Source organism: Aspergillus saccharolyticus, assembly GCF_003184585.1.
Source record: "Aspergillus saccharolyticus JOP 1030-1 unplaced genomic scaffold BP01scaffold_6, whole genome shotgun sequence".
In the NCBI taxonomy this organism is placed as follows: Eukaryota; Fungi; Ascomycota; class Eurotiomycetes; order Eurotiales; family Aspergillaceae; genus Aspergillus; species Aspergillus saccharolyticus.
The window spans coordinates 46804-74329 of record NW_020290616.1 but is presented as its reverse complement, the minus strand read 5'-3'; the positions used below and the strand labels follow the sequence as shown (position 1 = coordinate 74329).

Genomic DNA, 27526 nt, shown 5'->3' with positions numbered 1-27526 from the left:
AGCACAGAATGAGGTGGAGAGTCGTTGAGAGAAGTGGTAGGACAATGCGATACCGCAAGGCTATCGATATCTTGTCATGGATTTAGAAGAAATGCTTTGCCGCGGACGGACAAGTTTAAGCTTCGGGTGCCTCTGAGTTTGGTTCCAGAACATGCAGACAGGCACCGGGGAGGGGGCAAAGCACTAAATGCTCACAATGTAAGGCCAGACGGCTACACAACGAAGATAACAGCCATGGGTGAAGGTCTGGTAAGTGTGCAACTTCCTGACACGGTCAGAAAGCTGGAATACTGTAGACAATGCTCCCCGCGATCGGAGATGGCGACGAGAGCAACGGAGTAGTAGGTTGCTATAATTTCGGGGGAGGAGGTAGGAGGGTGGGAGGACCTTTCGCACAAAGTTCTCCGTACTTCAACAGAAATAGTAGCCCATGCACAAGGAAGGACGAAATAAGACCACTAGGGTAGTCTAAGAATAATCAAGTACTCCGTAATGTACTCCGTAAGACGACACCAAGACACCAAAGTGACCGTGCAGTGGTTACTACATGCATGGACAAGGATTGGTCAGGGAGAGACAGAATGGATCATGAAACTGGGCTGGAAAAATCGGCGCATACGCGAATGCGAAATGATGGCGCAGAAGAGCGGGCGGGCGGAGGCGGAGCTGGCGTCAGCAACTGGGGCTGACGATGAGACCGTCCCGTAACTGAACCCTCTTTCCCACTTTCTCTCCCGGGAGACCAGGCCTATTTTAGGCTATATGTCTAACTACACAGTATGCTCCCATTTCCACACCCATTGAGCTGTATACTACATAGTATTGGCACCTCAACTTTACTCATACTCTGCTCAATTCCGCTTACCTGCGAAGAGGCTAAATATCCCCTGATCTATGGGCCATGGCCCGTTTCAGTCATATTCTCCGCCTTATATTTCTACGAACAAATACTTTTGCCTGAGGAGAGTCTGAAGAACGCATACCTTTCACACTTGATGGTGCCAACGAGCAGGAGTTGGTGTCAACTGCATGAACGCTTCATTTCGCATCTGTACATACAAATAGAAAACTAGCCCTGCTTTGTGCCAGGGTACCAGGAGTGAAACATGAGAAAGAAGCCACGAAGAGGCACATGGCAAAGCTTCGGACTTTAAGAGGCAGCTGGGTATGAATATGAGTCGCTTCGGAAACGCCAGAAAAAGACATCCTAAGGGAAGGGCTTGGGAAGTTGACAACACCATCGTAATGATCCATTAGCCAAGAACAAAAATAAAATTGGTAGGATGGAAATGTACTGGGTAACAAGGAAGAGATGAGATGGAAGAAGAAAGTAAACATCTATCTATCACACCTCGTCATCATCGAGCGCATCTTCTACTGTTGCGACTCGTGACTTTCCATTGGACAGAGACCCCGACGGTGAATCCGGCTCCTCTTCGCGCTCCGAACGCTCCTTGTCGGCGGGCTGTGTCTGGGAGGCCAGGTCGGTCCACTGCTGAGATAGCGACTCGATGCCCGTTTGAGGTACTGCTGGAGTCGCGTCAGAATGCCAATGTGGAGGGTCTCGGGGTGCAGGAGAGCCCGCAGCTGCCGCAACTTCATGAATTGGATTTTGGCTGCTGGCGCCATTCTCGGTTGACAATGGGGCAGCATGCGTGATCGTCTCCGAGACAGTAGCAAATATGGGGCCATTGCCCTCTTGCCTGGAACCATGGCCAAGTGAATGGAGAGGGATCAGAGACCAGCCTTCAGGAAGATTCAGCCCCTCGGGTAGTCGAGCATCGCCAGACCTCAAGGTAAGGGTCCCAGGATTTGCCATGAATCGTTGGCGCTCAGCTGCATTCGCTACAGAGCTTGGCAATGTGGAAGTTGGAAGACCTTGCTGGGGTTCAATAGAATCAGCGGAAAGGCTGCGGAGTCGCTGAAGTTCTGTTTGCAACATTCGCACGACTTGAAGCTGACCAGCTGTGACCCGAAGGCTACTGATCTCATGCATGATTTGCTGTTCCATTTGCTGCAATTGGTTCTGTACGTGAGCCACACTTGAAGCCGGGGTAGGAATTGATGGAGTTGCTGGCGGTCGCCCAAACCCGAGTCCGAAACCGATCTGCCGAGCGTTAGGCGCAATAGCATCGTTTGGCTGCTGCATTGGGATGTTTTCCTGCTGAATCTGCTGCTGAAGATTACGGAAGAGGTCGCCTCTTCCCGCGCCGAAGCCGATACGGAAGGGTCCGAATTGATAAATTCGGGCTCGGGGCAATCCCTCTGCTGGACCATTTCGACCGAACGGCTGGTTACCAAAGGGCTGATTCTGCTGCACGCCAGCATTGGCTCCTGGGTTGCGGTTGTCTGCGTGGCCCTGCTCTCGTGCTTGAAGTGGAGCCACGACTGGGCGTCGGCACGTCGGACAATTCTGCTGCCTCTCGAGCCAGCTTCGAAGGCAAGCAAAATGCAAGATATGACCACAAGGAAGCTTCTTTGGACGGAGTCTGTCGGATGCCCGACCCTGCTGTTGTGCAGGTTGTCCTCCTTGCCCGGCTCTGTACCACTGGGTCATTTCCTCGCGACAAATAATGCATACCTCCTCGCGGGCAACCTCCTCAGCGGTAGCATCGGAATAGCGCTCGTTCATGTCGCGTGTCGCATTGCGATACCGGACAAAGTCCATAATGCGGCGTCCGAATGAGCGAATCGTGACAACGACGTCACGTAATATGTGAATAGGCAGACCGTAGAAGGTGAATAGGATGGCGAAAAATGTCAAATATACCGTGAGTTTGAGGAAGTCTGTCAAGAGGTCGAGATAGAAGATCCATCGGCCTTTTTCTTCCCACCCCGGCACATCTAACTCCATTTCGTTGACGTCGTTTTCAGCCGGTAAGTTAGGTAAGGTGGTTGGCTCTGCGGAGTCGACCTGCTGTTGCAGAGCTTCATCCCGCGCAGCTCGGACCTCTTGACGGCGTTCTTCTAATCTGGCCTTCAACTGCCGGTGGGTGACGTAAATCTCGACCAAAGAGATGGAATACCGAGCGGCAGTTGAGCTTGATAGAATCGTCAGGACAGCAAACTCGAAGCCGAACATGACCATCATATCGGGCCGTGCCTGTTCTAGTACCGTCTGAACACAATATCTCAACATGAACACGTTGAATAAAACTGAAACGAGTAAGGATATAGCGAGTCGAAAATGGAAGAGGCGCGGATTCGCGGGCGGCTGCTGTTCGAGGTATTCTACGCGACCCTCCCCGATCCAACCCCAGACCTTGCCAACAAGCAGAGAGACGAACATAACTAGAAACCAGCCTCCGAGTTCTCCGCGGAATATTGTCATGGCCAAACACGTCTCAGTAACTGCGAACCATGCTTTCTCATATAGCTGTTCCGTCTCGATGGGTCGAAGTGGTCCATAGAGTAGACGTTGGAGCCAGAAAAGGAAGAACCCGACGGCCAGAAGGCATACGTTCATCAAGATCTAGGCAAGATTGATTAGCTCACTCAGTCTACACAGGGTCGTTATGAAGCCAAGGAGCGAAGGACGGAACAAGTTATACCATAAGGTTTGCACTGCTTTGAGAGAGATATACACATGCCGCATAGAAGTTGGCTCGTTGATGTAGTGCTTTTAGAAATACACCAGTAGCCAGGGCGGTTGAAGCCTATTTGTGGTTGCGATGGAATCAGGTCAGCCCGAGCACACACGGCCAACCTTTCTTTGAAGAGCAGAGCTAACTTACCCCGGCGTAGACGGCGAACCTCATGGCCAATGATTGACAGAGTCACGCGAGAAACTCTAAGTCATTGGTATAAACGCAATGTTCAGAAGGACATTGACCGAAACATGTATGTATAGAACGAAGGAGGGGAAAACGTGGGAGGGGACTGGCAGGTGAGAGAGTACTCCGTACTTAGTTCTGGACAGCTGGAGCAATCGGCCTTCATCCCGCCCCGGAGTCGGTGATGCCAGTTGCCAACTTGCCGTCACCGCCTTATTCCTCATTACCATTACAACTTACTAATCCACAGGGTACTCTGATTATTCTACCTCCTCTGCATGGGTATCAGGACAGGCTCATGCTATATATGTGCAAGACTTCTCAAGAGGCCAATCCGAAGCCACCTGAATGGGAACTAATGGTAAGAAATTAACAACGGAGTATTTCGTACCTAGGTGAGTATGAAAGTTACTACTGACTGGTCTCTGACCTCCACGATTCTGGCCCGCGCTCCACCAGTTCGATAGGGATCATGTGACCGGTTGCGGAGCTTCCGGAGTAACACCAGACTGATCTATCAAGTCGAGTCTAGAATCCCAGTAATTCACAAAAAACTAGAAAGCTTCTTCACAAACCACAGCCTCAAAGCTGACGGTAAACCAGCGAACATTGAAGCAACTCTGATGGGAAGAGTGAAGGAGAAGGAAGAGACGCAGATCGTTCCTGGATGCCCTACCGAGTACGTAGTTAGGACTACGAGCAACTCAAGTTATTAAGTCACCGCTCTGTTCGCCGAGACATGCCCTCGACACCATCACCATGATGCCCCCCCAACAAACATCAACGTTTACTGCTAATCGGTTGCAAATATGTACCTACTTGCTCGGGGTCTGCCCCTTCTCTATTGCATTTCTAGTTTTCCTCAATTCATCCGTTTCCTTCGTGGTCACGGAACTACTTGGCCTGGCTGAGGGAGAGGGCGATGCTGTCGGTACTCTGGGTTTCGCAGACGAGCTTCTCGCTTTAGTTGGCTGTCCCCTCTGGGGAGTACTTTCAGATCATATTGGAGTTCGTAATGTGAGAGCCCTTCCATGGTCTTGCTTTACTTCCAAGAATTTACTCGCGAGCTTTAACTTACTATGATTACTTACGTAAATCATCTCTAGGTTTGCGTGGCTGGATATGGAATCATCGCTATCGCGCTGATCTTATTTGTTCAGGCGACGAACGTTTATCCCCAGCTTCTCCTAGGGCGTTTGCTCTTCAGTCTTGGAGGTGCGGCGGTGTCGACCATGGTCACGGCTGTTCTTCCAGCCGTAGCAGGGTCTTCATCACGGCTGCGGTCTGTTGCTTTGAATCGTGCCGCGGAAAAAACACCGTCTTCCAAGCTAGCTGGATATGTTGGAATGTGCGCTGGAAGCGGCGCACTAGTTGCCCTCGTTGTCTTCCTGCCCCTACCATCTCGACTTCAGCAGTGGGGAATGTCACCTCCAGAGTCTATTCGATACAGCTATTATATCGTTGCGCTTGTGTCTCTGTTGATTGCTGTCTTCTGTTCCATAGGGCTGAGGAACCTTCCCGGCGAGAACAAGAAAGCCTGGAGCTCCCTATGGGCCCGGGGTTCCCATGGAAGGCTGGAGGTCTCCGGTGCAGATGAAGAGCAAAGCACCGATTATAGCAAACTATGCTTGCCTTATTTTCATCAGCTTGGCGTTGCACTCATGATAGGGTTCCGCAACAGTGACATCTTCCTTGGTTATTTGGGCGGCTTTGTGGCTCGGGCCTCATCAGTCGGAATCTCGCTATTCATTCCCCTAGCGGTCAACCACTACTACCGGCATTCAGGTCTATGCCAAGATAACGATGGAAACAAAGTTGGCTCCGACGCTGTCAAGCAATCATGCCGCAAGGCTTATGTGTTGGCCTCAATCCTTACCGGAGTTTCCCAGCTTATTGCATTGCTGGCAGCGCCAGTCTTTGGATACATGTCAGAGCGGTCACAACGATATCCCATTCCCTTATTAGGAGCATGTATGGCAGGCGTGGTCGGCTATATCACATTTGCACTGCTGCCCAGTCCAGATTTTAAAGGGGCCGACGGCAGTGCTGGCATTTTCGTTGTGATGGGGCTAGTTGGACTCGGTCAGATTGGGGCCATTGTTTGCAGCTTGTCCGTCCTCAGCAACGGCGTACTACGTATGGGAGCTCAGTGCTCGGTAGGGAATGAGTTTGACTCGTCGCCATCCACTCTCTATTGTGAGGAGGCCGACGACGACCGACTGTCGGCCGATGGGACTGGAGGCAACCAGGAGGAACAGGCACTATTGTCTTCGGCTCCGAATCGAACACAGCAACCCCTGGCGCACCTGAAAGGTTCTATTGCTGGGGTATATTCCCTGTACGGCGGCGCAGGCATTTTGGTCCTGACCAAGGTCGGAGGGTTGCTATTCGATGTCCTTTCATCGGGGGCTCCGTTTTACATCCTGGCAAGCTTCAATGGAGTATTGCTCTTAGCGGGAATAGCCTGTGGAGTCATTAGACACTCAAAGACCCGCTACTGCTAGGCTCTGGCCAGCAGCTATGATGGCTGGCTATAGTGGATGGCTCGTGGTAGATTGGCGGTGATGGCGGCGCCATGGCGATGCTCTAGATGGAGCTTAGGTTGGTGAAAGTATGGGGCTGCGACGATCTTATTCTCTCTTTTCTGTCTGTTCGGTGGAGCTGAAGTCGTGGAGAAACCGATACCCAGCAGTGCCGCTGCCAGCGACCTACAGGCCCTGTTTTTAATTAGGAGTTGGGAGGACTCTCTTTGTTTACTATGGATACTTCGAAGAATTGATTGATTCTGACCCTCTAGTGCTTATTGGCAAACCACCAACCTGCAAACATGAAGGCTGAGCGCCTTAGCCCACTCGAACACAGCAAGGGTCTGCTTCATACGCGAAGTGATGGTTCCGGCCCCCAAGAGCGCGCCCGGTGTTAGTGCACACTTAGTGCACACTTTAGTTCCTGGTCGGCTTCTGACATCGTTTGTCTTTTTGTCTAGCATGGAGCTCCTCACTCGCGTTTTTTACATGCTCCGTCTTCCCCAATCGATCATTCGTTTGCTCGTCTCCAAGTCCCCATGCGGCTAAATCGTGGTGACATTGACAATTAAACGTCGGTCCACCTCGGACCAACTCTAATGGGTTTATGGCTTCCATGACATGGCTCATCGCCAAAAACCACGATCGGTCAAGGAACGACCAGTGAGCTGAACCTCCTACGAAGATTGCGCCCCCAAATGAGAGGGTCTTTGTCCTCTTGCATGCATCGCATGGCATCCCCAACCAGTCCAGCGCAATCCTCGACGAGGCTCAGCTTTTGTCGCACCAGCAAGAGGGAACTAGTTGGGACAAATCTATAAGAAACGGCCCTCGCGCATCATCTGGCCCCCAACAACCCCATTTCATCCTCAGCATTCCAACTGCATACAGCGACAATCTCGTTCTTCCTGAAGCCTGCACTCCAAGGAAATCTTCCACACTCTTGCTTGCCTATAAATTGTTCCTTCGTCCCCTTGCTGCTTTTTCAGAACATAACATCCGGATCCCAGCATCTACACACAATCGCCATGCGTTTCCAGATCGCTTCCTCGCTAGCCATTTTGGCTTCTGTCACGGCCGCAGCTGCCGTTGACACTGTTGATATCTATCTGCCGCCCGACGCTGACCTTGCCAATCTTGCAGGCAAAGTGGTTGGAACTGTTCGTTGCCAGATCCTCCTTTGATCTATTCCGTTCATTTCGACCACCCATATGTATCTAACTGCTTTCGAACAGACTGGTGGTAGCCTTACCACTCTTATTCTGGGCTGTGCTTCAACGACCTCATCTGTCAGCTCTGCTACTGCCACCTCTTCTGATGCTGCTTCTGCTGATGACGATGAAACCTGCAACTTGCAAGATGACACCTACACTCTCACAGTGGGTAGCTCCACCTATGGCTTGGGGCTGTCCTACCGCGGAACGTATGTTACTCTTGTCGCTTTATTTAGTGACTTTTACTCAATTTGTTTCTAGTACATTCTCCGAAGGCTGCACCCGCACTGGCACGACCTACCTGAGCTGCACTACCAGCGCCAGCGATTCCGATGGCCCAAGCACCTCCTCCGACGTCTACACCACCCCTCTAACCGCTGTTCCCGTCACCATCACCGGCTATGCCTCTGCCTCCGCCACCGGCTCCGCTTCCGCCTCAGGCACCGGCTCTGCCTCAAGCAAGTCCACCGACTCTTCTTCCGCTAAATCTACTTCCGGTTCCAGCGCCTCCGGCTCCGGCTCCAGCACCGCTGCCGCTAGTGCCAGCAGCACCGACAACGGGGCCCTGCCCTTGGCCACTGGTAGCTGGGTTGCGGGAGGTGCCGCCATGATGCTGGCCTTGGCCATGGCTTAGTCAACGGCTTCACTCTACTTTTCGGTCAAGGCCTTACCGGCCCAATATAACATTCTTAAGCCTGTATGTCTAGAAGAGGGAGAGAGAAATCCCTGCATTGTTTCGAGAAGTACCCTGCCACCTGCGATGGGCTGTGCTTGCTGTAACGAAAAAAAGGAGATGGAGGGGAAGAGCATGGTCCATGTACATACAAGGCCCGTTTTTTATGCCTACTGCTGTTTAGAATAATGTCAATCCCAGCTATTTGCCGTACTTTCCCGAGACAAGGTCGAAAAGAGAGGAATTCAAAGCAAGGGATCATTGCCGAAGATGCAGGATCGTAATCTTGGATATACGGATAAAGATGAGTATATAATATTTATCAAAGATAGTCCAATGAACGTTTACGAGGAATAAGTCTTCTTGCAATGGAGAATTCGAATGATGAAGGGATAAGAAATGATATAGGACGGAATTTGATTTGCCTGTCGTTGCTGGTCCGGCGCCACATAATAGAGATAATTTTATTGGAACAAGCCCGAGCCGCGCGACAGAGTGGCGGACCCATGTCCATCCGACCTCTTACTTCGCATCTCCCTAGGTTTATCATCGACGCGTACCTCCAGCCCCGCCCGAACGATGTTTGTGCGTAGCATGCGGATGTGCGCCTCGCGCACGTAGTCCGCCAGGCTGTCCAAGACGGCCTCCTGTACCTCTGTCCGGAGGTCGACCTGATTGGCAATCAGCACCTTGTGCTCCAGATCAATGCGAGCGTCCAGCGTGCCATCCTGAATTAGAGCTATCAGTTCCTGCACAAAGGGCGAGGTGAGGTCGATCGGGGGGCTTTGCTGGCCGCTATCGGTTCCAGTGCCTGTCCCGGTCCCGGGAGCGAACATCTTCGACATGGAATCCAGGGTAACGCGGCTAAACGGAATGAGGTATTGCTGGATGGATTTAGTGCGGATGCGGGTGAAGAGGGTATGAACATGGCGCTGCAGGTGGATGTCGAGCAGGTAATCCGCCTTGTAGGCCTCGAGGATCTCCAGGCAAGAGCGGAACTTGGAGTTGCAGAAGAAAGCAATGGCGCGGCGGATGTGTGGCTCCAATTCCAGGAAGTTGCGGAAGGAGTTATTGTCGAGGACGCGCCGCTGGAGCTCGTCGCGGTCCATCGACGCCAACGCGCAGATCCCGCCGTAGACGGCCACGTCGTTGGAAGTGAGTACCTCCGTGTATGAGTCACCGAGGCCCGGATCTGTGTTCAAGAAGCTGTTGGCGGCATCTAGGTAGGATCCTGAGTGCAGCTGTGAGAGGCCCATCGCGGTGGAAAGCTTCGGCTGAACTTTGGCTTGTTCGTCCTGTTTCGTTTGCAGATGGCGTAATCGGTGGACATTGGATTGGACACTCAACCAGTCACCCCGCTCGATCGCCACATTGATTATCTTGAACAGCATGGATACGATATGAGTTGGGGTTGTGCAGTAGTCTCGCATACGAGAATAGGCTTTGGACGCCGACGTAAGATCGCCAATGAGATGGTAGTGCTGGCCCAAATCTTCATTGCCCATCTATTGTACAAAGTTAGTATAAGATTTACAAAGCCAGCAAGTAGTGACGAAAACAACAAAAGGGACTTATTCTCACCCGGATGCTTTCTTTGATCAAATTATTCTTGTAGCCCTTAAGCTCATGCTCTAATCTGTCCGTTTCGGCCTTGACGACTTTCTGCATGTGGTCTACCCAGTGCGTATCAAGTGTAGCCTCGGGGTCATTTGGCGCAACCTCTGCAAGTGCTCGCACTGCTCTTTCGTATCTGATGACATCTTTGCCACTTTTGGCTTCGGCTACTGCGGCTTTGAGTGCCTCGACGGCAAGATATGACGAACATGTCCCAATGACATATAGACGATTGTATCTGGTCCGGCCTGGGGCGAAACTTTCATAAGCCTGTTGCTGTTATACAATTAAGTGAAGTGGGATCCTGCTTACCAGTATAATTCGCGATGTAAGATTCCAATTCAAACTTCGGAGGATCTTGGGCATGGACGCTCATGGTCAGTTTGCAGACGAGCATGTCGGCAATCAAAACTTGAAAACCTTACCTTCAATTCTTACATTCACCCCCGATAGGCCTCGGTTCATGTAATCCATGTCGACGTTACCACCAGCTGACGCTTGGCTCTGATACGCGGCCGAGGGTTCGATGTGCCCTTCCGGTAGGTAATCCATCCCGCCGGCACGTCGTCGGCACACTGTCAGCACTACTGCCGACTGTGAAGATAATATGCAACAAGATCCACAGAATTGATCCAAGCGATTTTGATGTGCTTAGATGCAGCGCTACAAGAATAGGGGCAGGGCGAGTGAGGCAGCGCACGTCGCACAACAATAGGTGAGGTGGAGAACGAGCTGGGTCGGTTTAAGTTCCTAGAGCGGAGGTTGGCTCGAGATCATTGGTGTAAGCCCTTGTTGCTAGGTTCGAACAAACGGTATGTCAAATTTGATATTAGCGCCAAGTGGCAAAAGAGAAGTCTTTCGATGGGTATATGAAATTTTAAGCCCGGTGGGAAAAGGTGGTTGCAGGTGAGATGACCTCTTTCTCTCTTTCCCACCAGGTCATCACTATGGGGGCATCATTCCGCCCGACTTATCGGCACCGCTTCTCCGATGCAGATACACCGCCTCAAACACCGCCCTGCAATCATAACCCTTCGGGGAATATTCCGAGAAATCATAGACTGATGTCCTAGTACTTCTTTGTCGATTGACTATGTGGTGCTGCCTTCCATTGACACTCAACTGGGGTTTTGTTTTCCCAAAGTACATCAATGTGCCTGGGCGTATAGCTTTGTATACCTCTTGATCCATACTGGAATTATACATGAACGTCTACTTGTCCTGATAGCCCTCATTATTAGTTAAGGATGGAAATCGACAGCTGGTCATCAAGATCTTTCAGGTGAAGAACTAAATCATTAAAGGTAAGGTAACCATGATACAAGAGAAAAGGAAAGCGTCACTTCATCGTGGCCCAAGGAAAACATCAAAGCACTAGCTAATTCCCGACAAGACAGAAAAATAAACACATATTAGATATTAAGCTGGGATGCCAAAAGGGTTTCACCTATTATCAAAAATGCGACGGGTGGAGGCGGCTGTATCAGGCACCCTTGCGGCGCCGGTTGAAACTAGATCAAGGTTGTGAATCCGGCAAGGAATGCGCCCACAACAGTCACCAGTCCGTAAAGCTGAGCCATGTCTGCCAATGACCGGGGCGCTACGCCCTCGTCAGGCACACCAGTGAAAGGTGCCAAGGAGGTGGTAGTAGAAGCAGCAGTGGCGGCAGGAGTGGAATTGGATGTTGAAGTGGCGTTGACTCGCTTGGGATCCTGCGCACCACAAGGGTGCTGGCTGCGGCAATCTGATTGACAGAGGGAATTGCCGTTGCACTTGCTGACACACTCATTATTCTCTTCAGTGCACAAGAAGTACGGGATCGTCTGAGAGTATTGAGAGGCATTTGGACTGAGGCCATTACTGCATACACAATTATAATACAACGTTTGCTGAGAAAGGCGACGCGAATGGTTAGACATGCTTGGCCGGCATCGTCACGGAAATTGGGGATCACTCACGGGATCACAAGTGTTCTGTTTGGGCTGGCTGGTGGTTCCAGGCAATTGGAGACAGATAAGCGGGCATTGCGAGGTCTGAGCTTCACACCACTGGTCTTACACAAGTAAAAACATCAGCATTGGGGCCAATTGTGCTGCTCTCTTTCTTCATCTAGGTGACAACATACCTCTTGTCTTGATCGGAATGTCATTCACATTGACAGTGTAAGAAGAATTCTGCCCGCTGACAAGCAAAGCCCAGGAGGTAACAGCGATTACAGAACGCAGCAAATGCATAGTGACGGCTTCAAATTGGAGACTGTCAATCGGTGAGCGATGCTTGTCGGAATAGAAACCCTGAGGCTGCAGGGTTCCAGCGGTGATCTCCTGAATCTTGAAGGAGATCTTCGGAGGGAAATGCCAGATGATGGGTCCCAGAGGACCAGGTGCAAGAGCGAAAGAGCAGCGGTGCTTACAGTAGTGGATGGGTCAAGGATGATATGTCAATTCAGGGTCACGGTCGAATGTGGGAGGTCTTAAAATCGAAGGCACTTTGAAGCGAATTCTGGAGAATGAAAGGGTGCGAAAGAGGGGAAGGGGGGGGAAGGGTCCAGGGGTCCAAGATTTAGATTTATGAGAGATCAAAGGGTGAATGAAGAAGGTTGGGGGAGGGGGGTGGGGATTGAAAATGCTGCTGTAGGCTTAGTATATGTAGTTTGTCCAACATCTTGCCTCGTACCACTTCCGTTTGTTACGCGAAGCGAGGTCAAGGTGGCGACGCTATGTGTTGATTAAGCTCCAGACGGACTACGAATGGAGCCAGCCATCCAAGAATGTCGATGGTGTATAGTGCTGGATGGTCGTATTTTGCTAGTCGTAAATTGGCGGAAATCAGTACACCAACAACAATACCCCGAGGTCGGTCCGTGGCAAGCAGACTAGCTGGTTAACCGGCTGCCTGCCATGGCAGCGGTCATGTTTGAAGGCAAACCGGGCTGGAAAGAAGCTGAAGGCGGACAGTGACCATGCTAAGATAAGCTGTGTTATATTTGGCTATGTTTTGAGGTGAAGTGAGGTTCACAAGCATTCCCATCCAGCCTCAACATTTAGGGAGTGGGAAAAGTAGACAAGGGGAGGAGAGGGAAGAGAGTTGGAGTGAGGATCTGGAGAGAAGCTGGTAGTATGTCGATCCGGGGGCCACTAGCCGATACCGTAGTCTACTCGGTACAGCGTGGGACTACTGTGTATTTTGTAGATTGAGACACCCTTTATCGTTTCTATGTTTAGATGTGTGTCCCCTTTCCAGTGGCTGGCACTCGAATGCATTGCAGTTGCGTCTATGGCAATCCTGACTGTTCTTGAGGACAAGATAGATAATATACGCAATGGGTGGTGGGAGACTGTCTCAATAAGATAGATGTACGAAGTTTTCGTAGTAATATTGCCTCTTACTAAGGGGTTTTTGCCGGACGGTGTCTTCCTCATCCATCATCCGGACAAAATGTCTCAGTCATACGAGAGTTGATTGGGACTGGACCCTCTTGGCTTCTTCTAGCCTGGACCCTGATTGCAGCCTAGTCCCAATGTGGCAATTTCCTACGGTGGGCTACTCATGCCAATTTGCAATAACCCTCCTTCTGCCGGCAATAAAATGATCACATGGAACTGGCAGGGGTCGAACCGTCAGCGACCCAGATTAGGCTTAGCTTAGCCAAGGCCAATCAGATTACTCCAATTGCAAGAAATCAGATCTACTATAGACCAATTATAAGCTCTTATTAATTAGTACTGGAATCCAGCTCTGTAGATAGGGTCCTAAGCTGTCTATATATTATATTGTACTATATTATGATTTTAGTATAAGATCTTAACCACTAGACTACAGTTATATACTTATCTAAGTTCCAGCTGAAGTAGCTCTATATAGTAGAATAGACTATAGTAATTATTACTTAAGTTATAGTCGCCGCAGCTGTAACAAGCAGCCCTCACAGTTCCTACATATATATAAGCAAGTAAGACAGTCTTCGTGATTCTAGTAAGTAAGCAAGCAAGGTTAAGAAAGCAGTATACTAGGCAGTCAGGGTCTCAAGCAGCAGTGGAAGTTATTGCAAATTGGCACGAGTAGCTTGCCGTAATTTCCTTCAGTTTCAAGGTGTCCTCTTGCTTCCGACTCGCCGACAGTCTGCAGTGTCTGAGTGTACTACGGAGTACTGTGTAAGTTTACTACCGGTTACTGTGGTCAACTTATTTGGCTCGTCAGCTAAAAGAGGAGTAGAGGCGGAGAAGATGATAGTCTGATAAGAAAAGATGTATAGGAGCTTGGCATGAATGAGAAAATGTAGTTGCCGAGTTTTGTGTATGGACCTAGTACTCTGTACTAGAGTACTATTCTCAGTTTATGCAGTCTAACACACTGTGGAGTCTGTGGACTAACTAGTAGTTGTGGTTCTCGGCTCACATGACTCGCCGCGCTTTCTCGGACAGTAGTCCCGTGACCTAGAGATGGCTTGCTTGGATTTGCCCGGAGCTGCCGTGGTGCCAGAGTTGGTCGGAGGCTGCCGAGGATGATCGTCTGCTTCAATCATGTCCAGCAACAAAGAAAAACTTTACCCTACGGTACGCTGATGCTAATTTCATAGGACCTACAGTGTATATGTCCAAGCGGATTTTTTGATTCATGTATGTGAAATTATTCTTCCACGTTCCTATTATACTGGGTATGGGCACCTCCCACCCCCTCTCCCCGCACTTTTTTGCCCCTCCCCCCCCCTTCCACCCCCTCCTCCCCCAATTCATCCTGTTCGATAAAACTTTCGGACATGGTGGCCAATTGTGATCAGTCATCGGTGGATCTGGCATGCATCTAGCTGTATTCACATAACCGGACGGACACAGATCCTCTCCTTCCTTCTTTTGTTTGTTCTACTAAGTCCCAGGAATGCTTCGATGGCTGTTCTGTTTGGTCTTACTGGACGGTTCACTGAATTCGGGCCAAGCTTCGCTACTGGTCATTTTTGCGTTCGGCTTGCGTTGTGACTGACTAGATCTATTCTTAGTGGCAGTCAGGATTGCCTCTGCTAGATCTGTCGATTTATAATTAAATGGATGGAGTCAGCGAATGAGGATACTGGCCTCGTGCCTTCGGGGCATGCAATCCCACCCTCCTCGGCATCGCCGGCCATCTCCAGCATAGACAAATCCACCCCCAACACAAATACAGCCTCCACCAATAGTGAAGAGACTACCTCTGTTTACGCTGGGAATATACTGAACAATGAGCGTCCAGTTTCTGGCATTGTTCCTCCGTATTGGACTCATCATAGAGCTGCCTCTAGAGTCTCGCAAATATCTCTTGACGCTGGTCCCGCAATAACCCTGGAAGATCACACGGAAGATCCAGAATGTGAAACCAGCCGTGGTCTGTGGGCTAAGAGCGTCTCCGTGGATGATTACGTCGTTGTTCAAGGGAAGACCGGGATCGGATCGTATGTAGTCTGGAATTGCAAAGTACAAACACTTGATGTGAGTTCTGGCATGCAATGGAGATCCGCCACCACTCTTAACTCGGCGAGACGTCAGTTAAGTACTAATAGCCGCTTTAGGGTGGTCCTATAACAGTTCGCTTGAGGTAGGCTTCCGGTGCTCTCGTCTAAATCGAACTTGTCTTCGATATTAACTGTTATGTCTAGGTATTCTGAGTTCGATGACTTGCGACAACGCCTCATAATATCATTTCCGCACGCCAAAAATGCCCTACCTCCTTTGCCACCTAAGAGTGTAATCTGTATGTGTTGAGGGAACTTCACAGGTCAGTCCATTGGGTTACTGATTGATTACTATAGTCAAATTTCGTCCGAAATTTCTCGAATCGCGCCGCGTCGGGTTGGAATATTTTTTGAAGTGAGTTGCATCATGGTTGCTAGATAAATCCGCGGATGCGAAGAAAGAACTAACATGGTAGTCTAAAGTTGCGTCCTATTAAACCCCGAATTCTCTAGCTCTCCGATAGTGAAGGAGTTTCTTTTTGGCAGGGCTTGCTAGCCGAAACTTCAATGATCGCTCTTTGACCTTTCTTATACATTCGCCATCTCTGAAATAACGACGTCAACGAATATAAAAGTACCCATGTGCACGGAGTAATGAAGCTGATATCTTCTTTACATGTATATGTTGCATTGGGCGACGCTTACACACTCAATAAAGTCTATCGAGAAGTTCTTTGCGGCCATTGCAAAAGAGCCTGCACGCCTTTATTTTGGGCATAATCTATTACTTCCACAGCCTCTGTGGAACTGCACCATGGCCATGCGTTCCCGCTGAAATAATATTGATTTTTGCCAAGGGACGCCGACCATACCTGAAAAAGTGTTTCAAAGAGCCGATTTCAATTGTCCTTACTCGGATGTCGGAGTGACTTTCTGGAAATTTCGAGGAAAAATTCCCCGTGTTCTGAGAATTACTATGCCCTCCCGAGTCTATGCCTTCATGCGCCCCCAACACATCATCAATTTCGGTCTCTAAACTCTATCACCGAGGGTCGAAGGTCTCTTTAATCATATACATGTGCTCATGACTTATCATATCATAGGGGGTGAATTCAGAGCCCCTTTTAATGTCGTATCTTATACAGTCTTTTAGCTAGCACAGCTAGCTTTTCTCGCCAGCAGCAACAATTACTGAGTTATGCGCTGTTTGGCTATCATGTCCCTTTACCTTCCGCATATGTTCTGAATACTTCTTTCCCGCAATTAGCCACCACAGCAGCTCGAGAAATAAGAACCCACCGACACAAACACACGTGTAGTTCATATTCGATGCTTTTCCAGTTCAATTGTCAGCTCAGGTTTCTTAGTCGAAGCAGGCTGCTGCAGACGACCACGCTCTTGTCCGAATCCAACGAGGTCATTCACTTACTTGTCACAGGCATCTCGTAAGGAAACGAGAAGAAAATAATAGCGAAGAGCAGCCAAGCCACCGTGACAATGTTGACCGTCATCCCAGTGGCAAAACTTAACGTGAAGGGCCCATGGTGCATTGTTCGTCGACGAAGCAGGACATTTGTGAAAATCGGTACTAGATAAGCGAAATTGTTGATTGTTCTGCAATTTTGTGATTACGTCAGAATTGAAACCCTCAGCCCGAGACTCTCAAATTAAGGCCTGTGCATTTATCCATCTTAGGACAGAGAAGAGATCACGTACACGGCAGAACTCATCATGGAGTTGAAAGCAGTACTAGATCCCAGATAGATACAACCCAGGAGAGCGATGATGATGCCCACACATAATTGGGCGTTGACAGGAACTCCATACTTTGGGTTAACTCTCGAACAGCTGGAAAGGCCATCAGAATCTATGTTCGGTATTTGGCATTCGTATGACTGAAATGGGAAAGACTCACAATCTCGAGAATGGAAGACCACCATCTCTGGCAAACGCCCAGAACATTCGTCCTGTGCCTGTTGGAACGGAAAGCAAGATTAACACGGACCTACACCATACTGGGGTCTAAAATTGACAGGGAGCATACTCAATTGAGAGCCAATCATACACGGGCCTACCGCCATCCACAGGAGGAAAACAAGCGCGAAAGCACCGCCTCGGCTTTGGGTTGCCTGGCGAAAGATCTCCGCCAGCGGCAGGCCCGTGGGTGAATTGGCGAGACTCGAGTAGTCTTGGACTGAAAACATCAGAGCCAGGAGGTAGGTCAGGCCAGTCACAAATGCTATGCCAAGAGTGCAAGCTTATCAAAAAGAGCCACACACCATACAATTAGCGAGACATTGACCACGCATATTCCGGTAGATATATGGTGATTGTTCACTTACCTAGCGCCAACGGAGCGTTTCTTCCAGGCTGCCAGATTATGATTCTAGTCAGTTACCACGTTCTGCATCCTCTAATGGAGTGAGGATACAAACGTTCGGCATCTCCTCTGTGATATGCTGCGTATGGGATGTCAGTCAGAAGCATATTCTCAACTTCAATGTCGCGCACAGGGTGTGGGCCGTACCGTAATCCCATCCAGACCCCCGAGCGAATATAGAGGATTCACTAAGCCAGTAATGAAGCAGATAACGTTGTTCTTCCAGCCAGTCTCATTGATCCATGTGCGGAAAACAAACTCAGCATCGTTGTGTTTCGGAGCAGCAGCAACGACGGTCACGAGGATGACAAGCCAAGCTAATTGAAGATAGCACACTTATCAATCATAAAATGCAACCGAGAAAGGTTAGTCTGACTAGAGCTTCACTAACGAGAATATTTTGAACCGATTCAAAGGAATACACTTGCTCACAAGAGAACTTGTTGATGACCGGCATCCACCTGTTCCCAAACATGACAATAGCGCATGTAAGGAGATTAAAACCCTGGTATGCCACAAAAGTCATCCAGGGCTGCAGCACGAAATCGGTTCCATATAGAGCAATGAGGGCCATGAAGTTGGAGGCATAGACTAGGTTCGTCGAAGCCGTGGTAAAGATCCCTATGTGATGTGAAGGAGTCAGTTTCTTCTCACGGGTTCTATTTCTCTGCCTCTCTTTGGTTCTGTGTAGTGAATTTTGGTTTGCGGGAGGAAGGGAGTCCTGCTTGCTCCTTGTGCATACATCCAAAAACGGTGCTCCAGCCGGTCGCGAAACTTAATACATCGCTATAGCGATCCGGAGCTATCGCTGCAATCCAGTGGTACATTCCACCTTCCACAGGATATGCGGAGACGAATTCTGCTAATGATGTACCTAAGAAACATTGTAGGATGAAGACAAGAATGAACCCGTATATCACTGCACAGGAAGTTGATATCAGTCAGTCACGGCACATAGAAGGTCATCTCCCTCCTTTATTCTTCCGGGCTCAAGGCATGGGATTGGGATGAGGGACGGGGATGTTGCATACATGCACCGGGTCCTCCCGCGTTGATAGAGGTAATCAATCCTAGCCCAAGGCCTAGTGACAAGAGAAGTCATTATCATGTTTGCCGATCGACGCATTCCCCGCATTCAGATTGAAAAAAAGTAGACGGGACGAAGCCGCTCAGTGCCAGAGCGTTGAACAAATCAACCCACCTGTCCACGAGATGGTACAATTGGCAGCTAAGCCGATGAGACTCCAGACAGAGAAATGGCGTTTCAGTTCCTGTCTATGTCCTATGAGGGAGATAGCACCGCGTAAGTTCAGTCAGTCTGCTGTTCAATTGTCTGCACAAGTCACGGGGGTAATTATGTTTCTATTTCAAACGCACCCATCTGCGCCAGACGCAGCTCATCGGCATCTTGATCTTGAACGCTGCCGGAGCCATAGTCGTCGATTTGTCGTGCCGCTGCAGGCGGCGAACCCCGCTTGAGTTCACCCATTTTGTATCCCTGGATCTTTGAAGGGGTGAGAGATTGAGATACTATAGAAGGAAGAGACTGCCCCTGGGGCTTTGGAAGAAGGAAGGAGAAGAGGGAGGCGAGAATGCGTTATACATGGGACGCATGCGCGAGGGGCAAAGAGAAAGAGAGAGCGAGTAAGGAGTATAACTGGGTAAGTAGCCATTGATTTCCCCTTATCATTCTTATCCGAATAATTGAGAGGAGGAGCTTATCGGACGGTGACACCGGTCTTCTGGCGGGCAATTGCCGGTTGGCCGAGTAGAAGTCCGGCGAGGGGGCCTCATGGATGATGGGTGTGGAGACTGGACTAAGTAGTAGTTAGTATCTATGGTGTCTCAAGGTAGTTAGTAAGGTAGTACTTAGTAGCCTACAGGATGGGACCATTGTCGCATTGGACCAGAATCTAACCGAGGTTCTGAAACCCATACCGCGTTCATTCTGTAAAAAGGTCTGAATCTCAATCAGAGGATGCGAGGAAGACATTTTGCAAAATCATTAGTTACTATTATGCTGTCTATGATCTATATATACCGACGATTGTCCATCCTCAGCCCTGGCTCACGTGTCCCAGTTATCGCAGTCATAAGTTCATCAATCGGTATAGCAGGACATTACGTGAAAAGAAGACATGAATGATAATCGAGCCTGGACTTATCATACGTCTCTATACGTCTCCCGTCGGTCGGATCAAGCATTCTCGTGGATTGAGCGTCGCCAACAAGCCCACCAAAAGTTCGCTTGTGCATTGGCAGCAATGGCTTATTGAAGAAAAGGATGAGCCACGTCAACTCCAAACCACCGGGTTGACGCATTCAGTGGCTCTTGTAACCGCCTTTGCTGGGGTCAGCGCTCGGATTGAGAGGAGCAAGAGTGTTCTCGCCAAACTCGCGATAGGCTTGCTCTCTCGCAATGGACTTATCGCGCCGAATAGTCAAGCAGTTGATACCCAGGAAAGTGGTGATCCTGTTAATCACAAGGAATGCCCAGTGCATGTATGCGACAAACGCAAACAGAAGGTAAACACGCAAGTAAAAAAGCTCGAAAGACGCGCTCACCGGTGGGAGGCCCAGACGTGGTAAATTCGCAAGGATAGCTCCTCCGATGAGTGGTGTCTGCAGCACCGTCCAATATGGAAAAGGTTGTCTCAGCAAATGAGCAAGAATAATCTTAGTCGTCATGCGTCCAAAGACAAAAGACATAGTCCAGCAGTATAGAACCAGTCGGTTCTGGGCCAGTAGACTCGAATACGGAGAGAAGAGCCAGGCAAGGTTGCAGCCGGTGAACACGATCATGGGCACCCATTCTTTGAAAATGGGTGTAAGGGGCAGACCTTGTTTCCGGCGCGCAGCCGCAACATTGAGAACGCAACCAGGAAGGTGACCGAGGAAGAACGATCCGAGAAGAATGGGAATCCAGAGGTCCTTCATGGAGTTATTCCCGAACAGTTGGGGATAATTCAAAAACTCGACAATTGGTCGGGACCAGATCTGAGGACCGTAGATACCTGACGCGATCATGATTGCAATCGCAATGAGCAGGCCCTCGGTGGGACCATTGAAGTAACCGAGGTAAAGCGTGTGCGTATGATAGGTTTCCCAAGTCGAGAAATACATCGCCAGGCACGGAACCAGAGCTGTGTAAGCACCCAATCTTGACGAACCGTAGCCCATCGCGGCTGTCTCCAGCAAACTAGCTAAGGTGCAGTTCAACGAATCAATGCCATGACTGCCCAAGATTAATTTTGACTCCCTCAAAATATATTGTAAACGGCAGAGATACGTACTCAAAGAGCTCTCCTAAGCCACTAGAGGTTCCAGTCCTGCGCGCTTGTTTTCCATCGACATTATCCAAAGTAGAGTACCTGGATCTGGTCAGTTGACGTCGGCGACATTCATAGCGAGATGCAAGCTCACATCCACATGCCAAAAGCGAAGCTGTAATATAACCAAGAAGGACCCTTCACGCAAAATTGTTCAGCTTCGAATAGTCAGGTCCGGATGGATGGTGATCTTACCGGGCCCACAAGATCTGGCACAAAGATCTCTATAAGCATCACGTTGCCAACAATGAACAGGAAACCCAGTAGTGTGACCATGTTCGGCGCCAGCGAGAGCGGTAAAAATTCAACAAATGCGTTCCACTAGTTCGGGGAGAGTTAGGGTCAGAAAAGCGAGCGAGGACAATGTCTAGGGGCAACTGTACATAATGTCTAAGTATATAGTTCGAGATAAAGGATTTATCGACGCTCTGATACTTGTAGCTCTTGAGAGGCATTAAGATATCATCGGAAAGCGACTCTTGGATCGCTACAACATGCGCGAGGCCAATTAGCTCTATACAAGCGCGGTGCTGGGCAAAAGTACTTGAGGTAGAATTGCTTAGACACACCTTGGATCCTTCTGAAAATTACGCTCATTCTGGATTGTTATTTGTATGGTGAATAATGTTTCAAAAAAAAAGGACTTAGAATAATCAGATAAGGCGCATTGCGCGGGATGAAAGGAGGAAATTGTTCGAAAATAGTCACGGATCCTCCGTAATAACCGATTGAGCGCCTGTATTACGCAGTGCTGAACGCTGAAAATAATAGCCACAAACAGAACGGCAAGCAGGAAGTCCTATCTTGAGTCTGCTGGGAAGCAAGAACAATTTCAGAGTGGGACAGAAGCAAAAAAAGAAAGGAGAAGGCTCGGGTTCCAAGTTGGATGATCCCGGGGCACAAGGAAGATGAAGAGAGGAACGGGAACAGAATCACGTGTTTGCCTTCCGTGCTCCGCAAGCTTTCGACGCTGGAAACGCGACATGAAAGAGAGAGTGAAGTGAACCTACCTCAGTCTTCGGTGTTCTGTGTTGTTCTTTCTCGACGCCCTTACCGGGTCCCGCCGTTGGAGAGTGCATTCTTCTCCTGATCTCGCGACGAAGAGTATAACTCAAGCTGAACTCGCCTCACTCCGCCTTATTCGTCTCATTTCCCCGCTGTTGGGGCTCGTCCTACCTCTTCACCCGATAAAATACTCTTCGACTCCGCCGCCGAAAACTATCCCGCACTCGCGATAGAGGTGAAAGGAAACTGATATCAGGTTTTGGTCTCGTCGCTCTTTGAGCCTGGACATGACGGTTGATGGTCAGTGTGGCGCTCGCGGCGCAGTGCACGACTGAGTATACCCTGCGCCATGCCAGGCGTCGTCGAGCCCCCAGCCGGGGCTCCTAGGCCGGAGCTAGGCTTTACTGTCGCGCACCAGAAGGTTGAACTTGAAATCGATTTTGCGACCAAGAGCCTCAAGGGAAAAACCGAGATCACAATTCACCCGCATCACAAGGATCTTCGCGAAATACGATTGAATTTCCGGCAAGGCAAGGTGACACAAACATTTCTTAGTGGGAAGATACCGAAACCCCCTCTTTATGTGGACCAATATGAGACGCTTCAATTATACGGGCCGCATTATCACCAGCGTCTTTCAGCCAAGATAGACCGGCTGCTGAAAACGCCGCCGGAGCCCGATCTGGTCGTGTCGGTCCCGAAAAGTGTTCGAATTGATGAGCTTGACCCTTTCTCCGTTGAAGCCCAGGATCAGATGACGCTGCGCGCTACGGGTGCGGTGGATGAGGCGGAAGGGCCTTTGAGCTCTAAGGCCGCGGAGACCTCACTTCCACGCTTTACGGCACTGACAATGTACATCGAATTCGTCACCGACAACATACGAGACGGGCTACAGTTTGTTGGGGTCGAAAGCGGCGACAGACGCTATCCTCATGCTTATACAACTAACTCGCTTGGATACGGAGTTGGATGTCCTCTTTTCCCCTGTGTCGATGACCCGGCTGCACGTTGTACATGGGAGATATCGATAAAATGTCCATGCACGCTGGGCGATATGTTCGATCGCAAGTTACAGGATCAGTCAAATGCAACTAGTTCAAATCGGTCGAACGCCCCTGGACCATATATTGCCTCGGATGATGAGGCGTTGGATGTAGCAGTCGTTTGTTCTGGCGATTTGACGGACGAAATCATCGATCCGACGGACTCAAGCAAGAAGACGGTCTCCTTCGCTTGTTATTCTCCTCTCTCAGCCCAGCAAGTCGGGTTTGCAGTTGGTCCTTTCGAATACGTCAATCTCGCCGATTTTCGCGAGAGTGATCAAGATGAACAGCTTGGCCAGAATGCGATTCCTTTGCATGCGTTCTGTCTCCCAGGGAGAGCGGACGAGGTTCGCAATACATGCTTTCCTATGGCCAAGGCTATAGACTTCTTCTCCCTGTCATACGGTTCGTATCCATTTTCAAGTTACAAGGTCTGCTTCGTAGATGACTTGCCTGAAGGCACACTGCCAACAGCCTGTCTTTCTATCTGCACTAGTCACCTCTTGTTTCCTGAAGAGGTTATTGATCCGATGTATGATTCGACTCGTACTCTGGTTCATGCTCTGGCTTCTCAGTGGATTGGCGTCAATATTGTTCCGAAGGAGCCTGCAGATACCTGGGTCACGGTCGGCGTCTCGTGGTATATCACGGATACATTTATGCGCAAGCTCTGTGGTAATAACGAATATCGTTTTCGTTTGAAACAGATGTCTGATAGAGTTTGTGACCTCGACTATGAAAGGCCATCAATTCATGACATGGGGAACATCTTGCACATAGACCCTTCCGAGATCGATTTCATTGCGCTCAAGGCCCCCCTTGTTTTATTCATCCTTGACCGACGGCTCACGAAGGCCAGTGGAAAGGCAACAATGTCCCGCATCATATCTCGATTATTCTTGAACTCTCGAATGGGCGACATACCGAATGGAGCCGTCACCAGTTCTCTATTCCAGAAGACCTGCGAACGACTTGGTCACGCGAAGCTGGATGCGTTTTTCCAGCAGTGGGTCTATGGCGCTGGATGCCCCAGATTTCAAGCTACGCAGAGATTTAACAAGAAGAAACTTGTCGTTGAAATGATGATAAGACAAGTCCAAGCAGACCCCTCAAGTACACGTGATTTGGACAAGAATGCATTCATGCGTGATGTCAAAGAAGAAATACGAAATGTTTATGCTGGGGTCGTCCAGCCTGTGTTTACCGGGTCCATGACTATCAGAATTCACGAAGCTGACGGCACGCCTTACGAACACATTGTGGAAATTAAAGAAGGTGTCACCAAGTTCGACATTCCATACAACACAAAGTACAAGCGGCTCAAGAGGAATAAGAGGCAGAAGGAGCGTGCAGCTGCGGCATCGGGCGGTGACCCAAATGTTGAAACACAGGAAGACGTTCTGCTCTATTGTCTGGGCGATGTACTGCAGAGCGAAGAAGAGATCCAGGAATGGAAGCTTGCCGATTGGAGCAAAGAGGATGAGGAGCGGATGGGACAAGAGTCATACGAGTGGATCCGCATGGACGCAGACTTTGAATGGGTGTGCAAGTTATCATTGGCAATGCCGGGGTACATGTACCTGTCACAACTTCAGCAAGATCGAGATGTCATTGCTCAATTGGAGGTCAGTTAGTCCCTTATCTATCACATATACGCGTATGCTAATATTTGCACCAGTCGTTACAATATATGGCAGTCCAGCGGGAGCATCCGCTGATCTCGTCTATCTTTGTCAGAACTCTTATGGACCGGAGATACTTTTACGGCATCCGTGTGGCTGCGGCCCAGGCTCTAGTCAAGCATGCCAAGGAAGAAATCAACTGGCTAGGGCTGTTCCATCTCGAGAGAGCATTTCAGGAACTTTTCTGTCTCCCAGGATCTCCGATGACTCGCTCGAACGACTTCGCCGATAGAGCCGCATATGTTCTTCAATTAGTCATCCCAGAAGCTATATCGAAAGTGCGTGACAACAATGGCAAGACGCCGATGAGAGTGAAACGCTTCTTGTATGACAAGTTGAAATTCAACGATAATTCCAATAACGAGGTGAGCTTCCCAATGCTCGTCATCCGTGTAGCTATGCTCACCATCACAGTACTCCGACAATTTTTACGTCGCGACATTGATGGAATCGCTCTGCCATGCGATGTTAGGAAAAGCCGAGTCTCGGATGGATGATATGGATGATTTTGATATGGACCGTGTGCTTGAGACCCAAGCAGAGGACCAACTGGAGAAAGACGCCATTGCAGAGATTGATCGATACAGAAGAATGGATGAATGGTCCAGTTCCTTCCAGAACATCTATTCTCGCGCCGCATTACGTTGCCAAGTGCAACTCATGAAAGCCAACATACTGAGTCTCGACTTGATGCAGTTTTTGCCTTACACACGAGCTGCAACTTACGACCTTCTCCGTCTCGATGCATTTGAATGTCTTGTTGAGCTCGATCTCTTTCGAAGCCCCGAACTCTTGCGATGGTTCATATTTACTATGTCGAACGATTCCTCGGCTTTGATCCGGCGACGACTTCACGGCCTGTTTGGCAAGGCCCTGGCCCCTGTCGCCTTTGGCCGTGATATGAACCAAGAACAAGCAGCCAACGCCGATAATTTGATTATAGAGCAAGAATCCTCGACTGAAGTCCGTCAAGCAGATCTTGCACGAAGGCAGACCGTTACCGGAGCCTTGGGGGCTTTAAAGAATGAGTTATCCGGCGACCAGGTACTGAAAGAATCCCTCTGGGCCGCATGCAACTCTCCTTACATCGGGGCGCTTGAGCTCTCTGAGTTCAATGATCTTTGTCGAGTCTTATATGACGCTGTCACGTCCCGCATGGTCGTTCTGAAGTACCCCCGCTATTGGGCCGTCAAGCACCTTGGAAAAGTGAGTTGCCCCAGCCTAACTGTGCATATCACGTACAGTCGATTGCGATTCCCCGCTAACACCACACAGGGTCGTTTACACTTCTTCCGATCAAGCAAAATCCGGACAGCAACCCCTGCATCCAAAGATTCTGCAACCGCGAAGCGCAAGCGCGAAGACCAGGCAATGGCAGCGCCTGCCCCACGCATAACATTCAAGAACTCTAAACTGGGTCCCAGTGTGACCCCATACAGCCCGAAACCGAGCTCACAACCGACACCCAAGCTGCACATCTCCAATATGCCCTCCCCTGCGCCTCAAGCGCCGCCAACGAAGACAACTACCGCTCCCTCAACCCCATCTACACCTAGTGGCGGGGGTTTCAAACTGAAATTGAAATTCGGCCAAAAGCCGAAATAGTCATACCCAATCAAACTTGATACCATTATTTGCCTAATTCTTTATCATATTGGGACTTCGGAAAGGGGTCAGGTTAGGAGACGCATGGCGGGGGGGTTGCATGGAGTCATTATTCTATTTTTGATCATGGATGTGTTCTATATTTTAGAAGAGCCGATCCTCTATTCTGGATTATTTTTTGAGGAACAGCTTATTCACGCGCCTACCTATTTGACTTGGGGTCCAGGTTGTGCCTGGGAAAGTGACGATCACGCAGCTGTCGAGGATCTATTCTTCCAGCGAATCTCATCCTCACGAAGTTCCAACCACAAAGGTTTCCAGTGTTTTTTTTTTTTTTTTTTTTGATTTGTATTGAGATTCTCGTAGCCAGAGAGTCAAGTACATGAAATGCTCTCGATCATGCCATGTGAGCAAAGCCAAACCGTGAACTCCTTGTCGTATTTCAAAAACAATCCCATGGTGAAGGTATAAAAAATGTTCAGTTTCAACACCGCCTGGTGACTTCTCTCATTTGTCGCTTATACGCTCCAGAGCCTAGATGAAACACGCTTATTTAGCCGACGCCAACGTCGATAACAGGCAGTGGGACTTGGAAGGAGAACCGACCTCAAGCATAACAACCGAATTGCCGCGAATGACCTAGAAACAAACCCACATCAGCCGGTTGACCTTGCGTTTGCGCCTTGAAGTCACATAGTCACATACCACCATGCCGATGGCAACCTTCTCTCCACCCTGCTTCTCTTCGAACGCCTCATCGAGCACAATGTTCATGAATACCTGTACCATTCGAAGGGGCATTGTCAGAAACCATTTTCCTTACGAATAATGGGTAGATAAATTGATAGAACGAAAGACGGAGGCCTGCCGAGCTCCGCATCCTAGCCCGAGGCCCAGGCCTTGTAGGTTTGAGATGACGCTGCCAAACTACCAAGATTGCCATCGAACAGAGAGCAAAGATTCACCAGCAAAGAAATGGACGTACATCGTAGCCACGTAGGATACCAATGACTTTGCGGTTGCCGTTCAGTTGGCAGAATACCCGCTTCTCCATGTACTAGATTGGAGGTAAAAAGGGATCCCTTCGTCAGCAAACTTCTTTATTCACAGATCAATCGAGGCGATTGAACGGTACCAAGAGAGTGTACATACCTTCTTCAATTCTGGCTGTGCTTGAGGCATTTTGGGTGGATTTGATCGAGGTGTGGTCGATTATGTCCCGCTTGTCGCGTTGCGGACTTTTGACGTACAGTAGCGG

At 49.5% G+C, this 27526-nt stretch overlaps 10 protein-coding genes across 10 annotated transcripts; 4 read left to right on the top strand and 6 right to left on the bottom strand.

Annotated features, from left to right (window-relative positions):
* Nucleotides 1-1209: 1209 nt before the first annotated feature.
* Nucleotides 1210-3857, bottom strand: hrdA (E3 ubiquitin-protein ligase HRD1). Its single transcript, XM_025570980.1, has 3 exons — nucleotides 3735-3857; nucleotides 3552-3656; nucleotides 1210-3472 (listed from the first exon to the last, which is right to left on the bottom strand). The coding sequence occupies exons 1-3, from the start codon at nucleotides 3756-3758 to the stop codon at nucleotides 1346-1348; spliced, it is 2256 nt and encodes a 751-aa protein (XP_025433658.1). The 5' UTR covers nucleotides 3759-3857; the 3' UTR covers nucleotides 1210-1345.
* Nucleotides 3858-4331: 474 nt separating this feature from the next.
* Nucleotides 4332-6618, top strand: BP01DRAFT_421411 (putative MFS transporter). Its single transcript, XM_025579513.1, has 2 exons — nucleotides 4332-4790; nucleotides 4880-6618. Exons 1-2 carry the CDS (start codon nucleotides 4533-4535, stop codon nucleotides 6275-6277), a joined length of 1656 nt encoding a protein of 551 aa, XP_025433657.1. The 5' UTR covers nucleotides 4332-4532; the 3' UTR covers nucleotides 6278-6618.
* Nucleotides 6619-7181: 563 nt separating this feature from the next.
* Nucleotides 7182-8174, top strand: BP01DRAFT_194326 (putative GPI anchored glycoprotein). Its single transcript, XM_025570979.1, has 3 exons — nucleotides 7182-7458; nucleotides 7534-7721; nucleotides 7774-8174. Exons 1-3 carry the CDS (start codon nucleotides 7327-7329, stop codon nucleotides 8144-8146), a joined length of 693 nt encoding a protein of 230 aa, XP_025433656.1. The 5' UTR covers nucleotides 7182-7326; the 3' UTR covers nucleotides 8147-8174.
* A 475-nt stretch (nucleotides 8175-8649) lies between these two features.
* Nucleotides 8650-10175, bottom strand: BP01DRAFT_290743 (COP9 signalosome complex subunit 1; the record flags this gene model as incomplete). Its single annotated transcript, XM_025571621.1, has 3 exons — nucleotides 8650-9690; nucleotides 9767-10047; nucleotides 10112-10175. 3 exons carry the CDS (start codon nucleotides 10173-10175, stop codon nucleotides 8650-8652), a joined length of 1386 nt encoding a protein of 461 aa, XP_025433655.1.
* Nucleotides 10176-10915: 740 nt separating this feature from the next.
* On the bottom strand, nucleotides 10916-12356 carry BP01DRAFT_354189 (uncharacterized protein). Its single transcript, XM_025574370.1, has 3 exons — nucleotides 11925-12356; nucleotides 11758-11852; nucleotides 10916-11688 (listed from the first exon to the last, which is right to left on the bottom strand). Exons 1-3 carry the CDS (start codon nucleotides 12031-12033, stop codon nucleotides 11311-11313), a joined length of 582 nt encoding a protein of 193 aa, XP_025433654.1. The 5' UTR covers nucleotides 12034-12356; the 3' UTR covers nucleotides 10916-11310.
* Nucleotides 12357-14844: 2488 nt separating this feature from the next.
* On the top strand, nucleotides 14845-15780 carry BP01DRAFT_291085 (uncharacterized protein; the record flags this gene model as incomplete). The annotated part of the gene is made up of 5 exons (XM_025571633.1): nucleotides 14845-15261; nucleotides 15342-15367; nucleotides 15429-15523; nucleotides 15582-15639; nucleotides 15708-15780. 5 exons carry the CDS (start codon nucleotides 14845-14847, stop codon nucleotides 15778-15780), a joined length of 669 nt encoding a protein of 222 aa, XP_025433653.1.
* Nucleotides 15781-16209: 429 nt separating this feature from the next.
* Nucleotides 16210-19393, bottom strand: BP01DRAFT_313625 (putative choline transporter Hnm1). The gene is made up of 13 exons (XM_025572509.1): nucleotides 18982-19393; nucleotides 18806-18886; nucleotides 18636-18686; nucleotides 18347-18523; nucleotides 18037-18225; nucleotides 17752-17939; nucleotides 17660-17683; nucleotides 17567-17594; nucleotides 17269-17481; nucleotides 17140-17197; nucleotides 16941-17072; nucleotides 16654-16838; nucleotides 16210-16556 (listed from the first exon to the last, which is right to left on the bottom strand). Exons 1-13 carry the CDS (start codon nucleotides 19091-19093, stop codon nucleotides 16387-16389), a joined length of 1608 nt encoding a protein of 535 aa, XP_025433652.1. The 5' UTR covers nucleotides 19094-19393; the 3' UTR covers nucleotides 16210-16386.
* Nucleotides 19394-19761: 368 nt separating this feature from the next.
* On the bottom strand, nucleotides 19762-21674 carry BP01DRAFT_194068 (sn-1,2-diacylglycerol cholinephosphotransferase). The gene is made up of 6 exons (XM_025570977.1): nucleotides 21503-21674; nucleotides 21317-21420; nucleotides 21129-21254; nucleotides 21028-21071; nucleotides 20898-20975; nucleotides 19762-20839 (listed from the first exon to the last, which is right to left on the bottom strand). The coding sequence occupies exons 1-6, from the start codon at nucleotides 21528-21530 to the stop codon at nucleotides 19927-19929; spliced, it is 1293 nt and encodes a 430-aa protein (XP_025433651.1). The 5' UTR covers nucleotides 21531-21674; the 3' UTR covers nucleotides 19762-19926.
* A 481-nt stretch (nucleotides 21675-22155) lies between these two features.
* Nucleotides 22156-26645, top strand: BP01DRAFT_194224 (transcription initiation factor TFIID subunit TAF2). Its single transcript, XM_025570978.1, has 4 exons — nucleotides 22156-24606; nucleotides 24660-25028; nucleotides 25078-25869; nucleotides 25939-26645. Exons 1-4 carry the CDS (start codon nucleotides 22288-22290, stop codon nucleotides 26266-26268), a joined length of 3810 nt encoding a protein of 1269 aa, XP_025433650.1. The 5' UTR covers nucleotides 22156-22287; the 3' UTR covers nucleotides 26269-26645.
* On the bottom strand, nucleotides 26568-27494 carry BP01DRAFT_354183 (putative small nuclear ribonucleoprotein SmG). Its single transcript, XM_025574369.1, has 5 exons — nucleotides 27421-27494; nucleotides 27254-27325; nucleotides 26974-27048; nucleotides 26875-26907; nucleotides 26568-26802 (listed from the first exon to the last, which is right to left on the bottom strand). Exons 1-5 carry the CDS (start codon nucleotides 27448-27450, stop codon nucleotides 26776-26778), a joined length of 237 nt encoding a protein of 78 aa, XP_025433649.1. The 5' UTR covers nucleotides 27451-27494; the 3' UTR covers nucleotides 26568-26775.
* Between the last annotated feature and the right edge of the window lie 32 nt (nucleotides 27495-27526).